The 19,581-nt window shown below is 32.1% G+C and overlaps 1 protein-coding gene across 1 annotated transcript; it reads left to right on the top strand.

Annotated features, from left to right (window-relative positions):
* The first annotated feature begins 358 nt into the window (after positions 1-358).
* LOC142611233 (GDSL esterase/lipase At5g03610-like) lies at positions 359-7,300 on the top strand. The gene is made up of 5 exons (XM_075783286.1): positions 359-507; positions 621-860; positions 3,200-3,471; positions 6,030-6,336; positions 6,899-7,300. The coding sequence occupies exons 1-5, from the start codon at positions 447-449 to the stop codon at positions 7,105-7,107; spliced, it is 1,089 nt and encodes a 362-aa protein (XP_075639401.1). The 5' UTR covers positions 359-446; the 3' UTR covers positions 7,108-7,300.
* Positions 7,301-19,581: the final 12,281 nt, after the last annotated feature.

Raw genomic sequence — 19,581 nt, 5'->3', positions numbered from 1 at the left:
AATTACTTTTTTGTTTTTTCATAAAAGTTTCTTAAAATAATTTACTAATTTATGTCATAAGGATACACGTTAATAAATTCTTCAATATATATATATATATATATATATATATATATATATATATATTTTTTTTTTTTTTTTTTTTTTTCACGCAAAACTGAAGAGAAGGATCTCATAGAACCTTTCATTAAAATAAGATAAATGTTATGCTCGTGTAAATTGGTGCAAAAGTAAAGACTCCACATTTTTTATTTTTTTATGAATAATAAAGACTCCACATAGGGCCATAGGGGCCCCGCTTGTTGAACAGCCAAGGAGGTATCATGAACTTTACTACGTGACTCATGTGTAATCCTTCACACCCAGGCCACTATATATTTATAAGTATCAATAAACACATCCATTCCAGCAAAGTTTTGCTTTGACAACGCTTCACTATTACTATTATGTACACCCAAAAGCTCATCTTCTCTGTTCTCTGCTTTTTCCTCTTGTTCCTTCTCTCAGGTTTCCATCACCATAAAGCTAGCTAGCTAGCTAGCTTCTTCTTTCATGGTACTGATTTTCCATCAAAACCAAACATTTCTAATACATGTATATGTGTGATTAATTGCTTGCAGGGGAGGAACAAGTGGTACAAGCACGTTTAACTCATCACCATCACCACCACCACCACCACCACCATCACCGTCTCTTTGATTTTCGTCCGTCAAAGCTCTTTGTCTTTGGAGATTCCTACGCTGACACTGGCAACAACAGGAAATCCGAAGCTAGCTCTTGGAAATACCCTTATGGAATTACTTTTCCTGGAAAACCGGCTGGTCGTTTCTCAGATGGCCGTGTCCTCACCGATTACCTTGGTGTGTTTCTCTCTCTCCTTCTCTCTCTCTCTAATGATTTGCTTTTTTAATCTTTAGCTCACTTTTTGGAACAATGGATTTACTTTTCCTTGTGTCTTGTACGTGGTGGGTTCCCTCTTATCTCATAGCTAGCCCACTTTCCTTGTTATTTATAAGATTAGATGTCTGTGCGATTCTCTGTTTCGCCTGTAAATTTTGCATTATTGGGTCAACTTTTTACTTTTTGTTTTTGTTTTTCCTTTTCACTTTCTATCTTGTCAGATTATATAGCATCCTATCTTTTTTTTTGCTGCAGATTATATAACATTCTTGTTTCTTACTTTGTGTCGTACTTGATAGGAAGCTTTGTACATTGTGGAATGTTACACAATGGTTAACTTAGGAAATTGCTTTATGGAAGTAACATCATATGAATCTTAATATGGGTCCACTATTAAATTAGAAAATTAACCTCTGAATAGTAGTAATCACTATTCATTAAAAAAATATTAATCATAAACGTTTGTGCCACCTTTATTGATTGCTGTACATTTCTCTTCATTTCACCAACTATTATTAATTCAAAAATACTACAAATACACTTATTTTCTCACTCAATTTTACGTTTTATATAAAAATCGATTCTAAATTATGAAAAAAAGGCAGATTTATGTAAAAATATTTTTAAGCTATTATTATCATTTATTTGAGATAAAAATCATATTCTAACCTAGTCTAAGTTAATGTATGTAAAAATCTAGAAATGGACTCATGTCTGATGGTATTTTAATGTTATTTTAACAAGAACTCTAATATGCAAAATTTATTATCATATTCTTTACAAATACTGAATTGATATGATGTAATTACTAATTAGTAATACTGAAAATAGTGTTGGTTCCCATAAGGGAATAAAAAAGTGTCGGTAATTGGACTCATGTGAGAATGTCAGAGTAATATTAGTCTTATCATAAATTATCACATAAGCTATTATAAAAAATAAAATAAAATAAAATAATTTGTGAAATATTATGAAATTTTTTTTTGTGTCCCGACTCTCATTTCAGTGCTTGTCACTTCTTGTTTTGAGTTTTATTGTTGAAACTTGAAAACTCCTTTGTCCATCGCCCTTAATACTTTCTTCTTTTCTTCAAGAAAAAAAAAAAAAGACTTTATTTATTTTTTAATTTTGAGTTGAACTGTCTCAATCACCCAAAATATATATCACTGTCTTTACTTTGTCTCTTCCAGTCATGATAACATCGAATAACCTTAGATGACCACAAACAATATCTTCAGTTCTCAACAAATTTGTACTTTTACTTGTTTCAATAAAAACTACTTGTCAAAAACTAACTAGGCATTTAAAAAAGGGCGAGTAGTGTGAGTCAAAAGTATAGTTTAGGTGGATTCATTGTTTGCTTAGCTTCTTATATCATCATTAAAACAAATTTGAAAGTCCCCCTTTTTCTTTATTTAAATTACTTTTCCTTTCTATCAAAAAAATAAATAAATTACTTTTCCTTTTCTAGATTACTTTTTAAAATTACTTTAATTAGTGCTTCTATTCTATGAACTTTTAATCTAGTGATGATTTCTTTGTAGATTAAAGTTTTAAACTCTATTCTCTCCCCTATCCAAAAAAAAAAACTCTATTCTCTACTCCTCATAACAAGAGACATCGGTTGAGACGTGATCATCAGGTAATTTATCAAAGCGTGAGTTTTATTTGCTTACCAAAAAAATTTAGCACATGTTACTAATTGATACATCATACATGTTGCATATGATAATATTGTTCTATATGTATAGTAGCAGACTGGCGGGTTTTTTATTTCAGGTAGGTAGAAATCAAATCTCAAGTCTATTATTCGAGGACAAAAAATTCTACCAATCGAGCTATTAATTCAATAGAACACGGCTTGTGTCTAATGCATTAGTGCACTGAACATGTTGGGGATATAGGCATGTGTTCAAAATTGAATAATGTCATGTGTCCAATGTAACTAATGCACCAGACACCTCTTCCCAACTCAATATATATTTATATAACCAACCTTATATGAATTAATGATAATGACCTTTTTGGGCTTGTGGGGCATAAGGTTCAAGTAATGTATTGCATAATTTGACTATTTCTTTTGGCAAGTGTTATCTCTAGAATAGGACTTCATTGTTTCTCCTCGAATACAACATTATTAAGTTTTCAATGAAAGTTTCACACGCATTAAATTCTCTGCTAGTGACATATATTAAGTGGCATTTACATTTTTCTTTCAATGGGATGAAATTGAATTTATGATCTGACTATTTCACTCATAGCATCCCTGATCTTGTGCTTAATTGTACCCATAATGCAGCTAAGTTCATGGGTGTGAAGTCTCCAATTCCATACAGATGGAGGAAACTCGGGGTCAAGTACTTGAAATATGGCATGAACTTTGCTCATGGAGGCACGGGTGTGTTCAATACGTCAGTTGCGGACCCAAAAATGACCATCCAGATTGATTTCTTCCAAGAACTCATCAAAACTAACGTGTTTAACGCTTCAAACATGGAGTCCTCTGTGGCACTTGTCACCCTCGCTGGTAATGACTACAGTGCTTACAATGTCAGAAATGGGTCTGCTCAGGTATACACACTTTTACATATAAAATAATGCGATTGATTACCGTAATTTTCGATAAATTAACATTTAGTACTGACAGAAAATTCTATATATATAATTAAATAGTTGGGAGGATTGATTTAAACTCTGAATATTTCATCAAAGAAATTTATTCCATAGTGGTCACAAACTCACAATATTATTGTTAGGTACATAAAATTTTTCATAACTTGTTAAGATAGTTATTATTGAAACAATATTATTTTTATGCAAGTTCACTAATAATAGTCTAACATCATTTTGTTGTATATCAATTAAAATATATATGTTATGTCAATAATTTTGAAAACAAAAATTATGAAAATTGTTTATAAATTGATGCGGTTGAATTCCATAATTTTGATAAGAACATTTTGCATGCTAACAATTTCAAATGCTGATTGAGATCCGAAATTGGGTGCAATTGAAACCAATGGTTAAGATTAAATGATAACTTTTTAACTTTTTCTCTAAGCCATTAGATTAGAAAAATTAAGAAGTACTACTATTTTGGTCCAAGGACTTGGAAAAATGATTAACCTTTTAACTTTTAATCTTAACTTGAACCCACATGAATTTAAAATATATACTCCTCACATAAATTTCATTCCATAACAACTAATTTTAATTGATACTGTATCTTTTATTAGATCTATTTAACCACTACATATTTATTGTACATTAAAAAAAGAAAAAGAAAAAAAAACCACTACATCTTTATTCATTTCAAAGAACCACTATCATTTTGTGTCTATTATGCTCCACAGACCACGGTTCACGGCCTTGTGCACCCCTGAATTCTCAACCATGATAATAAGTGTCCCTACTGACATGACGTACACCTACCCTTCCAATATATTTAGACATTGGAGCATAAAAATGTTTGTATTTCATGTGAGAAAGTGACCACACCACACTCTATCATATCTTCCATCAACTTCCATATTAGTTAGAAATAAATACTACATAAATATCTCGCTCTTTTTCCTCGGCTTGAATTAAGGCATGAGAAGATATCAATTGATTCAACTCGCCTAGTGATGCATGTAAAGGGCTGTTATTGAGTAGTCCAGGACTGCACTCCCTTCCTTTCACACAGGAATAAGTCTCACCTATCATGAGTGAGAGAGGGAGCATAGTCTCGGACGATACAATAATTTCTGCCTAAGAATATGGTTAACCCATTTGGATGGTGTGATGATTTCTTAACATGTTTGGATTGTAAGTCCGAAAGAAGAGAAAGGAAATAAAATTTTGGATGATTTGATAAGTTTTATCCTTTAGGGTAGGCTGATGACTCACACCTGGGAATTCGTTCACTGCAAGCAAAAACCAAGTGATAAATGACTGACATAAGGTTGTTTCTTGTTTCTTGCTTCTTGTTGAAGTAATTCGAGCCATTACGTCTACCCAGAACTTAACAGTGCAGCCAAAATATGTCTGCAAGAAAAGACAGGCAAAATTAAATTCTACTATTAACTTATGGATTTTACAAATGTGTCTTAAGTACACACAATAGTATATCATTTTTTTAAAAAGTTTTATCGGGATTGAAAAAATTTTGACGATTTTTTCAATTTTCGATAAAATTTTTCCAAAAACAGATTTTTAGGGCATTAACCGGACCCTTAACTTATTATGTGAATTTCATAATCATGGACCCTGTAGTTGGGTTGGGTGGATCTTTGTGGACCAGAAAATCTGGGTCTGTGTCTTTTATCTGAACTCATTGGTCACGAGTCACTCACGAGTCACTATAAAACATATATACATTGTGACCCAATTCCATTGGACTTATTTGAGAGTCCATTGGCACCTGCTTTGTACTCAGACAAATGAATTAAGTAAATGTTACCAGATATTAGAATCCACTTTAATTGGTTTATGGGTTCCTTTCGTGGACCATAGTTCTTGATGTGTCTCACACCAAATTAAAAGAGAAAAAAGAAAATATGAGTTTTTTGTTCATACACTTCTTTTGGATTTGATCGCTATCTCATGCATAATGTAGGATTCCCATGCTCGCAGTCACTATAACCGACATATTAGACACTTTACCTAATCAAAAGATCTCCATGATTACTAGTCCTTATACTATTGTTAACTTTATTAGCTTCATCTAATTGCTCAACAACATTGTGTCAAGTGTCAACCAAACTAACGTCTTCAGCAGACATGATATATGACTCATTTTTCCCTTATATATTCCAATTAGTGTATTCATATTTGAAGTAGGAAAAGGCTTAGGTTTTCTGATTCCAAAAAAGTATACCAATTATCGGATTTTACTATTTAATGGGTCTTATTGAGTAGATCAAATATATGAAAATACATTTAGAAAGACTGCTCAAATATAAAATTTAATCAAACTTTATTAGATCTCTTATACACCTAAGTGGCTAAGTATTACTCTTATCTCATCATTTGTTTTTCCTTTCATGGTTATTGTTTATTTTATCATGAATGTATATATATATAAAAAGCATGGTTTAAGACAATATTATGCTAGTACTAAGCTTGCTATCTCAATCCATCTATTGTAGGGTTATCCATCCTTCATTACCTCAGTGGTCAATCAACTTAAAGTTAACTTGAAACGCATTCATGGCTTGGGAGTTAAGAAAATAGCCGTGACAGCCTTAGAGCCTTTGGGATGTCTACCTTCGAGCACGGCCACCTCCTCATTCCAACAATGCAACGGAACTGAAAACTCGCTTGTGAGTTTCCACAACCTTTTGTTGCAGCAAGCTGTGGCAAAGTTGAACAAAGAAACCAGAGCTTCTACTTTCGTCATTCTTGATCTTTATGACTCGTTCATGACCGTATTCAAGAACAAAGGAGACCACCTAGGTGATTATACATTTACTTTACGTTTCAAATAAATTTTTCGTTGGCATATTTTCTTTCATTCCAATATCAAGATCCTTAATTTAATTAGGTTTAATCCATTTTGATGTTGCAAGCTCAATCTCTAATTTGTATGGACTAAAATGCTGTCCAAACTACCCCTAAAGATTTTATTTTAATTCGAACTTTAGGGGTAACAATTGAAAAAATGTGGCACTAAATTGTGAGTGGACCAAGCAATAATGAGGTAAATTGTTTGTCCACAAAATGTAATTTAGTCAAAATTTTAACTGTTTCATTTTAATCCAAACTTTAAAATGTCATTTTGAAAGTCTCTAGATTTTTACGCATGGACTAAGAATAGAACATGATATTTTGTGGGCTTTCAAACTATATGGGTTGGTGTGTTTGCTTGGGCCTTTATCCTAAGTTATAAAAACCCTTGACCCATGAGTGGCCATTCAGAGCCTTTTTCCTTTACTTTGGTTCACTTTCAGGAATCAAACAAATTTGAATTCTAGTCTTGTACTAATAGAGCAATATCTCCCATCTTCAATTTGTGCAGGAAGTACAAAGTTTGAGAACCCACTGAAACCATGTTGTGGTGGAATAAGCAGTGAATATTCCTGTGGAAGTGAAGATAAGAATGGGACCAAGAAATATACAATTTGTGACGACCCCAAATCAGCATTCTTTTGGGACTCAGCTCATCCTACACAGGAAGGATGGCGTGCTGTGTATTCAGCTTTGCAAGCCACTCTTGAGCAACTTTAATTACTACTTAACAAGAACAACAGGGTTTAAAAATTGTTGTGGTGTAATTTGTTTGTTTTGTAATTTTCTAGTTTCTATGTCTGTTTTTGTCTGTGAAGCCATTTTTGTTCAGTTGTAACTTGTAATATGGTTTGAGGTTAGGTCATATGTGAGAATGAAATAATAAATCCTTTTTTTTTTTTTTTGGTTTTAACCACAATCTTCTGGGGTGTTACTGTTATCATCAGAGTCTTAGATTGGAGATGCAAAGAAACAGTGATAATGAAAATTGAACAATTATAAGGGTCACATAAAGGCAGTAACACTAAATTTGGGATGATCAAAGCTTGTCTCAACAACTTGTTGAAAAGCCAGATTTCCTTTAACATAAACAGTGTAGGTTCATTTGGTTGGCAAAAAAGGATTAAAATCTATGACAGTGAAAAAGGATGAAATGACTCAATGAGTTGTCATCTCTATGATCGATGGGAAGAAATTTGGGTTGGGTGAGATTTGAGTTTTTCAAATCAAGCCGCCAAAATTATCTTCCAAATTGGACGAAATAATAAAAAGAAAAATGTGTGATAGATTTAAAAGGACATTTGTATTTCTTATCATTTTATCCTCCTAACATAATAATTGTGCTGTGTACTTTTTTTATTTTAATATTGCGTCAATTTAACTAATCAAAGGGTTTTTTTATATATAAATTGGATTTTAAATAAAAGTAAATTAATATAATAAATATCATGTGTTCGCTTTTGTAAGATGTCATCTATTCTTTCACTTTTCCATCCATGCGCGAAACATACATAGTAAAGTACCACTCTTTCATATAAAAAGCCCAAAGAAATGCTACAGTGGCTCAAACATGATGGAGCTAATCTTTCAAATATAAAAAATAAAAAAATAAAAACAAAAAAGTGATGTTATGTATACTTCAATTTTACCATATAAACCTTTTGATTGATGTCTCAAATTATAAATACCAAAAAAAAAAAAAATCTAAAATTACTACCAATTATATTGTAAAAGTCTTACAAAATACATATGATATGACAAAAAATGTGACTAGTAACACTTCAAAAATATTATAAATAAATGTCTAAATTACTTTTTTGTGATTAATGACACATCAATTTATATTACTTATCTCTAGTAAAAATTATAGTATCTTTAGCATCACTCAAAAAATAATTAATAAACTTATTTATTCAATTGGTATGTGAGATCAATTACATTTATATCAACAAAAAGAAAAAATTCATACATTACCTTATTAATTTGTAAGCTTATTTAGTAAAATTAGTTATAAATTTAATATTTAAAAAAAAATTGAGAGGAGTCCAATTGTTTTCTCTCTTCTAAAAAAAAATTGAAGATGTTTTTGTGTTCATTTGATACAATTTATGACAAATTTAATTTTACTTAAAATATATGTTGAATAAAAATATTAATATACAATGAGACTTTAAAAACAGTACATCCTAAAATAGAATTTTTTTTTCGGGGAAATAATTACAATATATTATTAACTCCGCAGCTCAAACCATTTTTCCCTTAAACTCCTAAATACTTTATACATGAGAATGTGTAAGGCCAAATAGGCATAAATTTAGTGGTTCATTCCCCCACTCCCATTTTTTTCCTATTTATTTTTATAATTAGAGTTAGTTATTTAAACTCTAAACATTTCATTTTGAAACATAAAAAATGTTAGTTGAACTACAAAACTTTTGACCAATTTTCTTCCCTTTTACTTCTAAATAGTGGACCATTATCTTTTAAAAAATTAGGGCATTAATTATACTTTTCTAGTGTAAGACATAAGTGCTTCAAGCACCCCCACATTGGAATGATCATCACATATATGCTTATATATATGAGGAGACTAATAAGTTGTTTGACCATATAATTACACATTATGAATCATAAAATTTATATGGTACAACTCTCCAATTATAGTCATAAGTATGAGATATATTTATATCGTGCACCGGCGACCATCTAAAGTGGCAGACATGTGTGGTTGCGCAATGGCAAGTATTGGCCACACCATGATCATACGGAACTCTCCCTTAGAGTCCGTTTGGATGTTGCTGAAACTGAAAACTGAAAAATACTATAGCAAAATAATTTTTTAATCTGTGAATAGTGCCGTGGGACCTATTTTTAATAAAAAAGTTGTTAAAAAGTGAAATTTGTGGATCCGTAAATAGTGTACGATGTGCACTGTTTATAAGAAAAGTCAAACGTTTTGACTAAAAATAAAAATAAGAAACGCAAAACGTGCGATTGGGAAGCGCATTTTTGCGCTTCCCAAACGCACACTTAGATTCTATTTTATGGTTTTTGACGCCCAATATATATATATATCCTACTTTTGAAACACAAGCATGTATAAACTTTTGTGTAATGTGGACTCCCAAACGCACACTTAGATTCTATTTTATGGTTTTTGACGCCCAATATATATATATATATATATATATCCTACTTTGAAACACAAGCATGTATAAACTTTTGTGTAATGTGGACTTTTCAACTCTCTCATATTGTATGGCGCAAGAGTTCCTTCTAGAAAATGAAATGAGCAAAAATCAGACACGGAATATAAGCATTATAAAACTTTTGCATGTGTTTATTGTTTATGGACTTATCCTCGGAGTAGATTTATTTTTAGGGCCAGTCATTGGCTTAGTTTCATACATTTGAAATGGGGAAGAAAAAAAAATCCATTTGAAAGTGTGGCGGCTCCAAATTTTTTTTTTCAAAGTGATTATTAAGAGACTTAAATTATATAAAATTTAGTAAAAAAGAACTTTATATATTGATAATATATATACATACAAACACACGCAAATACATAAAGTCTTAAAATTTCTTTTTACAAGTTTTCTTATTTTAAAATTGTTGTATGAGAGTTTCATTATCAATGATATAATAAGCTACATCTCTTTCCAAATTTTAGTTAAATAAAATATTCTTGGCTTTTTTTGGTTTGGTAAGCGTTTAATATTTTGTTAAGGGGACCAAAGTTTAAGGACAAAGTTTGCCTACAAATTTAGGCTATAACTAAGTTTATAGTCAAATTTCATGTCAATCAAATGTTATTTATTATTCGATCATAAACTAATTTTTTAGGTATAATTTTAGACTACAAAAACTTAAAATTTAAATATTTAATTGATGATATAACTATTGATTTTTTATCTTCTTGACATTTTGCAATCGTGAATGATAAAAAGGAAAAAAAAAAAAATGTAATCTAATAGTGGATTTGTCAAAATTTACATCTAATAAAAAAAAATTGAGTGAAGTTATAACCTTAATTTACAACCAAATTTATTTTCAAACTTTGTCCAAAGTGTAATTATATATGTTGGACCTAGAAAAATTTAGGGTAGTCACCAGTGTTTTTAAAAGAGTAAAAAAAGTCAATAAAATTTTAAAATTTATTTATAATAGTTTTTTTTTCAAGGTCAGGATGTCTCCTGACCACCTTGGCTTCAATGGGGGAGCCGCCCATGATTTGAAATAGAAATCTTATCCAAATTGAGTTGATTTGCCAACTCCTGAGTTTTCCTTAATGCCTGGGACCATTTAAATTGAATGCAATATTTTTTTCCTCAATTTTGAAAGGTTGTCTTTGGTGTCGAGGCTCTATTAAATGCTCATTTAATTTCACAAATAAGACCGTCAATGAACTAAATTGTTTACAAGCAACTTAGGTTCAATTTGGAAAAAAGTTTGTTTATAATTGTTTGTTTAGCAAATGAGACAAGCTCAAGGCATTACTACTTCTTCTTCTTTTTCTTTTTTGGAGCAAAAGTAAGTTGATTAATTTATTCAAACTAGAGAATTAAGCACGAGTACATGGGTTAGATCAAAATGGGACATCCTCCATCCATACAAGGAGATCATGAGCATCAATCGCTATATTTGCCAATGCTTGGGCAACAGGTACCATTAATTATAGTAGCGTTTGAGATGGTTAAATAAGCAATGCCATTTTAAAGAAGAGGCCTAAACTTTTGTATCAAACACAATATTATTATCGTAGAGAGTTTAGGGAGATTCACAAGTAGAGAAGGTGTTATAGCCAACTCCTTGAAATTGTGATTTGGATTATGTAATGAGATTTATAGTCCTTATTGTAATCTTATGTAATTGGATTTTATAAGCCTGCTTAATATGTAATAATAATGTTGCGAATGTTTATATATTATTTGGCTTTAAATTGATGTAGGATAAATTCATGTTTGTTGAAGAGTAAAAAATCTACTGTGTAATACTGTAATGACATGCATGTGTATTTTTCAATTATGTTTCAATATATTATAGTTTGACTTTCCAAGCAATATATCATAGTTCCGCAAGCATTGGAGTTCGATACTTTGATCTCATAAAACACAAATAATTAAGAAAAGCACTTGAACTGTCATTTTGGTTGCTTCCATTCCAATATTATTTGTCGTTACATTTGCTTAAAGTGGTTTTTAAAAAAGCAATCCAACTGAGAAAACTTCTAAATAAAGGTGATAAGTGATAAAATAACAAAGAGCCGTGTAGCGGTACCTCTGTACCATATTTTTTTTGAGTTTTGAGTAATGATTGTTAATGGTAGCAACACATTGTGTCAATTTGGCTGCAGATACTATATATCATACTCACTCATTTCGTATTTAAAGTCAGATAACACAAAAAACTGGTGCAGACAGGGCAGTTGGGCCATCGACCTCTTTGACTATTGTGGCATCCCTATCCCCACCAATAGTTCTTTGTTTTTTGTTTCTCCCTTTGTTTTTAGCTAGCTGAATCCCACCACAGCAAAGCATGTTAATTCTCCTCGTTAATGATGATGATGATGAGAGGAAGTGGGTTTCTAGAAAATACTATAATTTTTCGGAGAGACAAAGAATAGTGAAAAAGCCAGGGCGAAGCCGTGTTCGTATTTGTTTTCTTCTGCTACTTTGTTGCATTATGTGTTGTCCAGTCACAATTTGTGATCCGCAGTCCTTTTCTTGTCTTTTGTTGTGTGTTAAGTCCTTTTCTTGTATTGTTTGGATAGAGGTATTTGAAGCGGAAGTTTTTTTTTTTTTTTTTTTAAATGATTTGAATGGAGGAGGAAAATTACAATTCTTTTATATGATGAAAGTTTTATGAATGGATTCAGTTTTATCTACATATATGGATTTGAAATAACTAGGGGGTAAGATGTCACTTCAAATCTATAATATCTCAACTATTTCTTTTTGGAAAAATATTTATGGCTCAAATTCTAATTTGTTGTCAAATTTATATCAAGCAATTGTTCTTGAAATTTATTGACTTTAAATCCTCAAATCCAAACCTAACTTTAGGCAATTCCACACGCCCAATACACTTGGATGGTAAATAATCCAAACCGTTTATTTCCTATTTTTTTGTATTAAAAAAAAAAACCACTCTCTAGAGGATACCAATATATATTACGGAATCAACCACTCAACCTTCTATTTGATTAACAATCTCATAAACATGAAATTGCACACATATAAAGTTGAAAAGATAGATAATATTACGATTTTTAATTTTAATGTATACACATAGTAATATAAATATTTTGATCAAGGACTATATATATATATATATATATATCTATAGGGGGAGTTATTACAAGTACAAAGTAAGGTGGTGAATTTGATTTTGGTTAAGATGCATGTACCTTTGAGTTTGAGGTTATTTCTAAATTGTTTCCTCAACTTTTAAAACTTACAATTTACATACTCGAGTATTACATTATGTCAATGTAATCCTTCAATTAATAGAGTTCGTCACATTTCTACCGTTAACTTAGCAAAAATGATGTTTTTTCTGTTTTTACATGAAAATAAAAAATAAATAAAATTATAAAAAGAGATAGTTAATAATAATAATAATAATAATAATGAAAAAAAGCCTTTGGTAAACTTAATTATTAAGAACTTTGACGTGAAACTATTGCTAAAAATGGAGTTTCATATTAGTGAAAGAAAGAAAGAATATAAAGAATAGAAGTGCATGTATAGATATTTTCTTGGTTTAATTTCCCTTGAAATAAATGCATATCTAAAGCTTGAGAAAGAAATAAATGAAATCTTAAAATTAAATAATAACAAGCAATGGATTCCAATAGCGCTATTTCTCCTTCTTCACATTGGAAGAAGTTGCAGTGGAAAGCTTTGAAGTTTGAACACTAGTGTTACCCACTTCCTAGGTCGAAGGATCAACTTAATTTGGTTGGTTGGTCTCATTTCTATAGTTATAGTGCATGCAGTGGCAGATACTGGGGTACTCAAGTGGGGTACTAAGTGCTAGGTGAGCTGCTAGTACCGTCTTTTCAGACCCAACTCTCTCTCTCTTTTGTTTTGGTAGGTTTGATTTTTTTTTTGCTAAACGGTTTGATTTTCTTTATCTAATTGCTTAGTTAGACATGCATAAAAATCAAACAACCTTACCTTCCATGCACCACCCATTCTAGCATACCAACAAAAAAAGAAGAAAGGAGAAACTGACATTTGAGCAAAGTTATCACCACAAACATTGATCTTATATATGCTGATTGGACACCATCTGCTTAACATGTTGCTCTGCCCAACATATATGGAATCGATGAATCAAACACCATAGCCAAATGCCGGCAGTGATGGTTTTTAGTCTTTTGGAGAGGAACACAAAAAGGCAACTTCACGTGGAGTTCATCAAAAGACGCAAACGCACTTCTCGCAAATCTTTTCATCTAATTGAAAACTACAACAGTACGTACTACAGGTGATTAATTTATACGTGTCCAGCGGTGCTGACTATATAACAATAAAAAAAGGCCAGTATTTGACGAACTATTGTATCTGTGTCTCTCTTTGGATAGAAAATAAGATGATATTACGTGTAAGTTTGGATTGGGTCGGAAAATAAGATGATATAATAATTTAGTTTATTTTTGTTATTATTTATGAGTTTTACGGTATTTTTTGGTATTATTTATGAGTTTTATTGTACTATTTCAACTAACTTTTACCTTTATATACCGTACTTTCAACAATAAATTTTTAGTTTCAACAAAATAAGCGGTATCCAAACACACCTTCCGTATAAACTTTAAGGAAAATCTTATTATATATTAGGGTATATGTTAATTATCTATTTTAAGAAATTTTTTATGGGGAATTAAAAAAATTGTCAAAACAGTTAATCACTTTTTCATTTTTCTATTAATTTTTTTTCTAAAATGGTTTAATTACTAATGTATATCCTAAGAACACATGTTAGTAAAACTCTTATACACTTGCTATTGTACACTTATAGTACATACTCTCTCTTGAAATTATGCTTTTAAAATACGATTTTAGTTGGCATGGCCGTGTGTGTATGGAGTGGCGTAGCTAGACTATTTTTTTAGAGGGGCCAATGTGTAAAAAAAAATTGTCATAGAAATTACAAAGAAGATGAGGGGTTTTTTCAAAACCAGGCCATGGCCCTCCTCTGACCTCTCCTCCCCTCTCCCTCCACCAGTACTGTACTATAAATAATGTACATGTTAGTAAAACCCTAATACATTTGCTATTATACACTTATAGTACACACTCTCTCTTGATATTATGTTTTTAAAATACGGTTTTAGTTCACGTGGCAGCGTGTGTATGCAGTGGCATAGCCAGACTGTTTTTTCAGAGGGAGCCAATGTGTAAAAATTTATTTGTTATAGAAATTGCAAAGAAGAGGAGGGGTCTTTTCAAAACTAGGGGCAGCCATGGCCCCCCTCTAACCTCTCCCCCCCTCCCCCCCTCTCCCTCCACCAATTTTGTACTGTGGATAATGCACATGTTAGTAAAACCCTTATACATTTGCTATTGTACACTTATAGTACACACTCTCTCTTGAAATTATGTTTTTAAAATACGGTTTTAGTTCATATGATAGTGTGTATACAGTGACGTAGCCAGACTGTTTTTCTAGAGGGGGCCAATATGTAAAAATTTATTTGTCATAGAAATTGCAAAGAAGAGGAGGGGTTTTTTCAAAACTAGGGGCAGCCGTGGCCCCTCTCTATCCTCTCCCCTCCTCTCCCTCCACCAGTTTTGTACTGTAAATAATGCACATGTTAGTAAAATCCTTATACATTTGCTATTGTACACTTATAGTACACACTCTCTCTTAAAATTATGTTTTTAAAATACAGTTTTAGTTCACGTGGCAGTGTGTACGCAGTGGTGTAGGCAGACTATTTTTCCAGGAGGGCCAATGTGTAATAATCAATTTGTCATAGAAATTGCAAAGAAGAGGAAGGGTGGCAGCCATGGCCCTCCTCTGACCTCTCCTCTCCTCCCCCTCCCCCCTCCAGTACTGTACTGTATATAATGCACAATAATAAGCATGTGATTATCATTGCTCCGTATACTCTGTATTGAGAATGGGCAACATGTTACACAAAAGTAATAAATTCTCCTCTAATATATGGACACCCACTAAAGTACACCAATCGCATGGAGTACACAATATAGTGACTCTGTCACCACTCAAATTATTTGGTCAGAATTGTTTTAAAACCTGAGGATAATATCCTTTGTCAAATATCAAATGATTAAAAATATGTATTGGAGCCACTATGGGCTAGTCAAAAGTTTTCACATTGAACAATTCTTCTTGGGATTTTCATGATTTCATATTCTTCCAACTCAAGAAATCGCCTTGATGGCCTAAAGGCACTGACCCCGGCCCCATTTCTCTGGGTGATATCTGGGGTTGGACTCCCTCACTAATTCTTAAATCCCAACTCAAACTCCCACAAGGAACTTGGTACAATTATAATTTTTTTACAATTATGGTCAACTTTCTTTTTTTCTTCATATATATGAATTCCACTAACTATTATATATTAACAAAAAAAAAAAACAAAACACAAACACAAGAGTAAGAGATGTGATCCTTTTCCCCAAAAAAAAAAATTAAAAATAAAAATAAAGACCTTAAAATAGATCTAATGTTAGCTATTACAAAAGCTATAGACCATGAGGAAGAACAAGCAACAAATGGATCAAAGGCATTTAAAGCATTCCCTTCCAATATAAAATTAGTGATCAAATCCCTCTTCTTTCATTCCTTCCATAGCAAATAGAGCCGGTTTTTGCTTCCGCTCAACTAATCACTAGAATTAATGGCCTGAGACCATATGTTTAACACTTTTGCCCTATGATTTCGACAGGTCATAGGTATCATCGTTCAATTATTTTTAATAATTGCGTCAAACCTCAACTTTCTCATCCAAATCATCTTGCAACTAATATCAACAAATAGTAAGAAATTTTGAGTTTCCTGTTGTTTTGATTTTAGCACCTTACTTGGACTCACGACCCACCCGGTCCAGTCCAATGGGTCCCTGGTGGTTTTGACTAAGGTGGGTGGTCGAAATTGGATCTTAAAATTCACATAAATCAGATATTTGAGCAAGTATCAAGTTTATAGTTAATAAATAAAAAATAAAAAAATCTGGACACCCAACTCAACTAAAGTTTTTAATTCATATACCTTTAATTACAGGTGTTTAATTTTCATTGAAAATAAGGATTTCATCCTTAGTTCTTCATATTCATTTGCTTATGAGCAATGGACATACACAAACAATTGATAACATTTTTGACACTTGCTAATGTGGCAAGTTTGTACTAGTTCTCATATAAGCTCACCACTGATATCACTTCTTTACTTATCACTAACAATTTGTTACGTCAGCAAGTGTCAAATTTGTTGTGTTTATAAACTTTCTCTTTGCATATAGCTTTTTATTCTTTGTCAAGTAATCTCTCTCTCTCTCTCTCTCTCTCTCTCTCTCTCTCATATTTTTCGTTTGTCGAGTTGTCAACCCCTTCGTGCCCCATCGTCGTTTGCGATCACTCCAAGTAGTAGTTTTATAAAGTCATCCCTTTCTCAAGGAAACTACTCATTCTCAGTTCCTTTTCAGCACAAAAAGACTGTGATGTTCCGTCCACAACTAATGTTGTTGTCGTTCCTCCTTTACATATTTGTATTATATTATGATGATGAATGTTGACTTTTGTGATTGAATTATATTTGTAATGTATTAGGTTTGATTTTTTCCCCATTTCAGATCAAAGGCTCATGGATCTAATTTATTTCCATGTTGGGAAATTTGTGTTGAAAAGTAATTAACCCTTTGAATTCTAACTAACCACCCAAATATTGGAGTGATCAATTTTGATCATTCTAATGGTCAACGGTGTTGGGAAATTTAGACCCCGGTTAATAGAATCAACAAGTTTTAAATTCAAGTTGTTAATTAGATTTATTATGCATAAAACTTGTTAAAACAAATAAACATCAATATCATGTCAAATATAAGTGCAGCGGAAAAGTAAATAAGATAAGATATGATGACCCAGGAAAACCAATGAAACCAACCAGTTTCACAGTAAAAAACCTGAGGGAAAACCTTCCCGAAAAGCAATTCACTATAGTAAAGAGAAGTTTCAGATCTAGTACAAAACATTTGTCCCTAGACTCTACAATTCCCGTAAATGAACTCACAGTAGAAACCTTCTACCGCTTCAGAACCTCTGAACTCTTCAATATATGAACGCCACCATTTGATGCACAAATCCCAATACGTGACTAACTCATTTGCACGAATCTCAGTACATGACTCACTCACCAACTTGAGAAAGAAGAATGTTGGTTGCAAAGTTCTTCACTTAATCAACAATGAAGATCAAGAAGCACTTGGTTACAAAACCCTAAGGCGCAAAGACGCAGTAGCTTCTTTCTGAGAGAATAAGGCTTCGGTCACCTTTTTCATGTGTTCTCCTTGTATTCTCTTATGTGATGACTTCTAAAATAAGTCTTATATATGTCTAGGGTTGTGAGAAAAGAAACCTTATACAAATACAACAACTTGGCCCCAAAAATCAGATCTGAAAATTTTGATTTCCGTAACCTCGATAGATAACAGGTGTCGAGCTTCATTAAACCTCAATAGATAGCTATCTGTCGAGCAGCTGTCCACAAGTGTTCAGCTATCTGTCCAGCTTTAGTGAACACTTTTTCTTCACTTGTTTCTTGGTCCAATCTTCATGGCTTTAATATTAGACTTGAACAACATGTTCTTTGAAGTATTAAACACATCCTAGATCTACCTAAATACAAGTAAAGTGCGTTTTGTCAAAGGATTAGTCAACTACATAAAATTTGTGCTTAACAAGCGGGTCTAAAGATCCCTAACCTAAAATAATGGTTGGATCAAATGATGGGTTTATCCCAAACCTAATCTGACTCGACCCATGAACACTAGTAACAACAACCCACAACCACTAGTGGCAATGAGGGTGTTAAAAATACCACCACCCAAAACCAACAAGAAAATTACCAAACCTTACACAGGCATAAAAAAGTTGAAGAATGAAAGAAATTGCCCTAATTTTCACAGCCAAACCATGACCACCAACAACGAATGAAAAAAATCGATTGGCAACAATAGACAACGAACCAACAAGCTCAAAGAATGGACCATGATGGCACTCATGCTGCTAGCGACAAGTCTTCATTGGTGAATCACAAGACTCAATTGCTTATAGATCGATACTTCCACAATTGTGAGAGAATAGAGTGATGTAGAAGATTTGAGAAATGGGAAAGGGGTAGGGTTTGAATGAAAAAAAATATATATATATATATATATATTTTTTTAAATGATGAGATATCATTTAAATAGGGAAAAGAAAGAAATAAAGTCTGATATAGATTGATATAAAAAGTGTATTAATAATTTTTTTTTAAATAATGGAATTTCAATTAGAATTGAGCTAAAACTATTATAAGAGGTTGGTGTGTATGCTTTCTGAAAGAAAATTCATTTTGTTCCTGAAAAACGTTTTAGGCATATTGACAAGGCTCATAGTGCATGATTGAAGTGCCTAACTAACTTTGGAGCTTAGCAAAAGAAATGTTTACTCAACTGTTGGGGGCACCTATATAGCTGACGCTGGATAGGATACCAGATTAGAGTAAGCCACTCGGGTAGGTGCAAAAGCAGGGGGGACTATAATAAGTCTATAACTGTACCTAGGTCACAAATTTTCAAAGGACAGCCTCTGACCCTCTACAAATGCCGATAGCAACCTAACAACTAAAAAATTCACCCAAGATTAAAAAAACAGTGAATAGCATATGCAATACTAACGTCAGCTATGTAACTAATTAATTCATTGCGAGAAAATCTACCGCATTTGGTGTATGTATTTTTTTTTCTGGGTGAATCCCATTTAGAGCACCAGCATTGAATGGGCTAAACCCATTCTTTATGCCAAATTATAAAGTAATATAGCATTGAGGCCCAAAACCCTTCTACATTGAAAGTTGTACAATACTAGAATTGTAAAAAAAAATGCAATTGAGGTACAGTGCGATTCTAAATGTAGAATCATAAAAAAAAAAAACTATTTTTGATTCGATCGTGGTCTTCTC

Source organism: Castanea sativa, chromosome 9 (assembly GCF_040712315.1).
Source record: "Castanea sativa cultivar Marrone di Chiusa Pesio chromosome 9, ASM4071231v1".
Lineage (NCBI taxonomy): Eukaryota > Viridiplantae > Streptophyta > Magnoliopsida > Fagales > Fagaceae > Castanea > Castanea sativa.
Note: the sequence above shows the minus strand (reverse complement) of the source record. Positions and strands in the feature narration are given on the sequence as shown.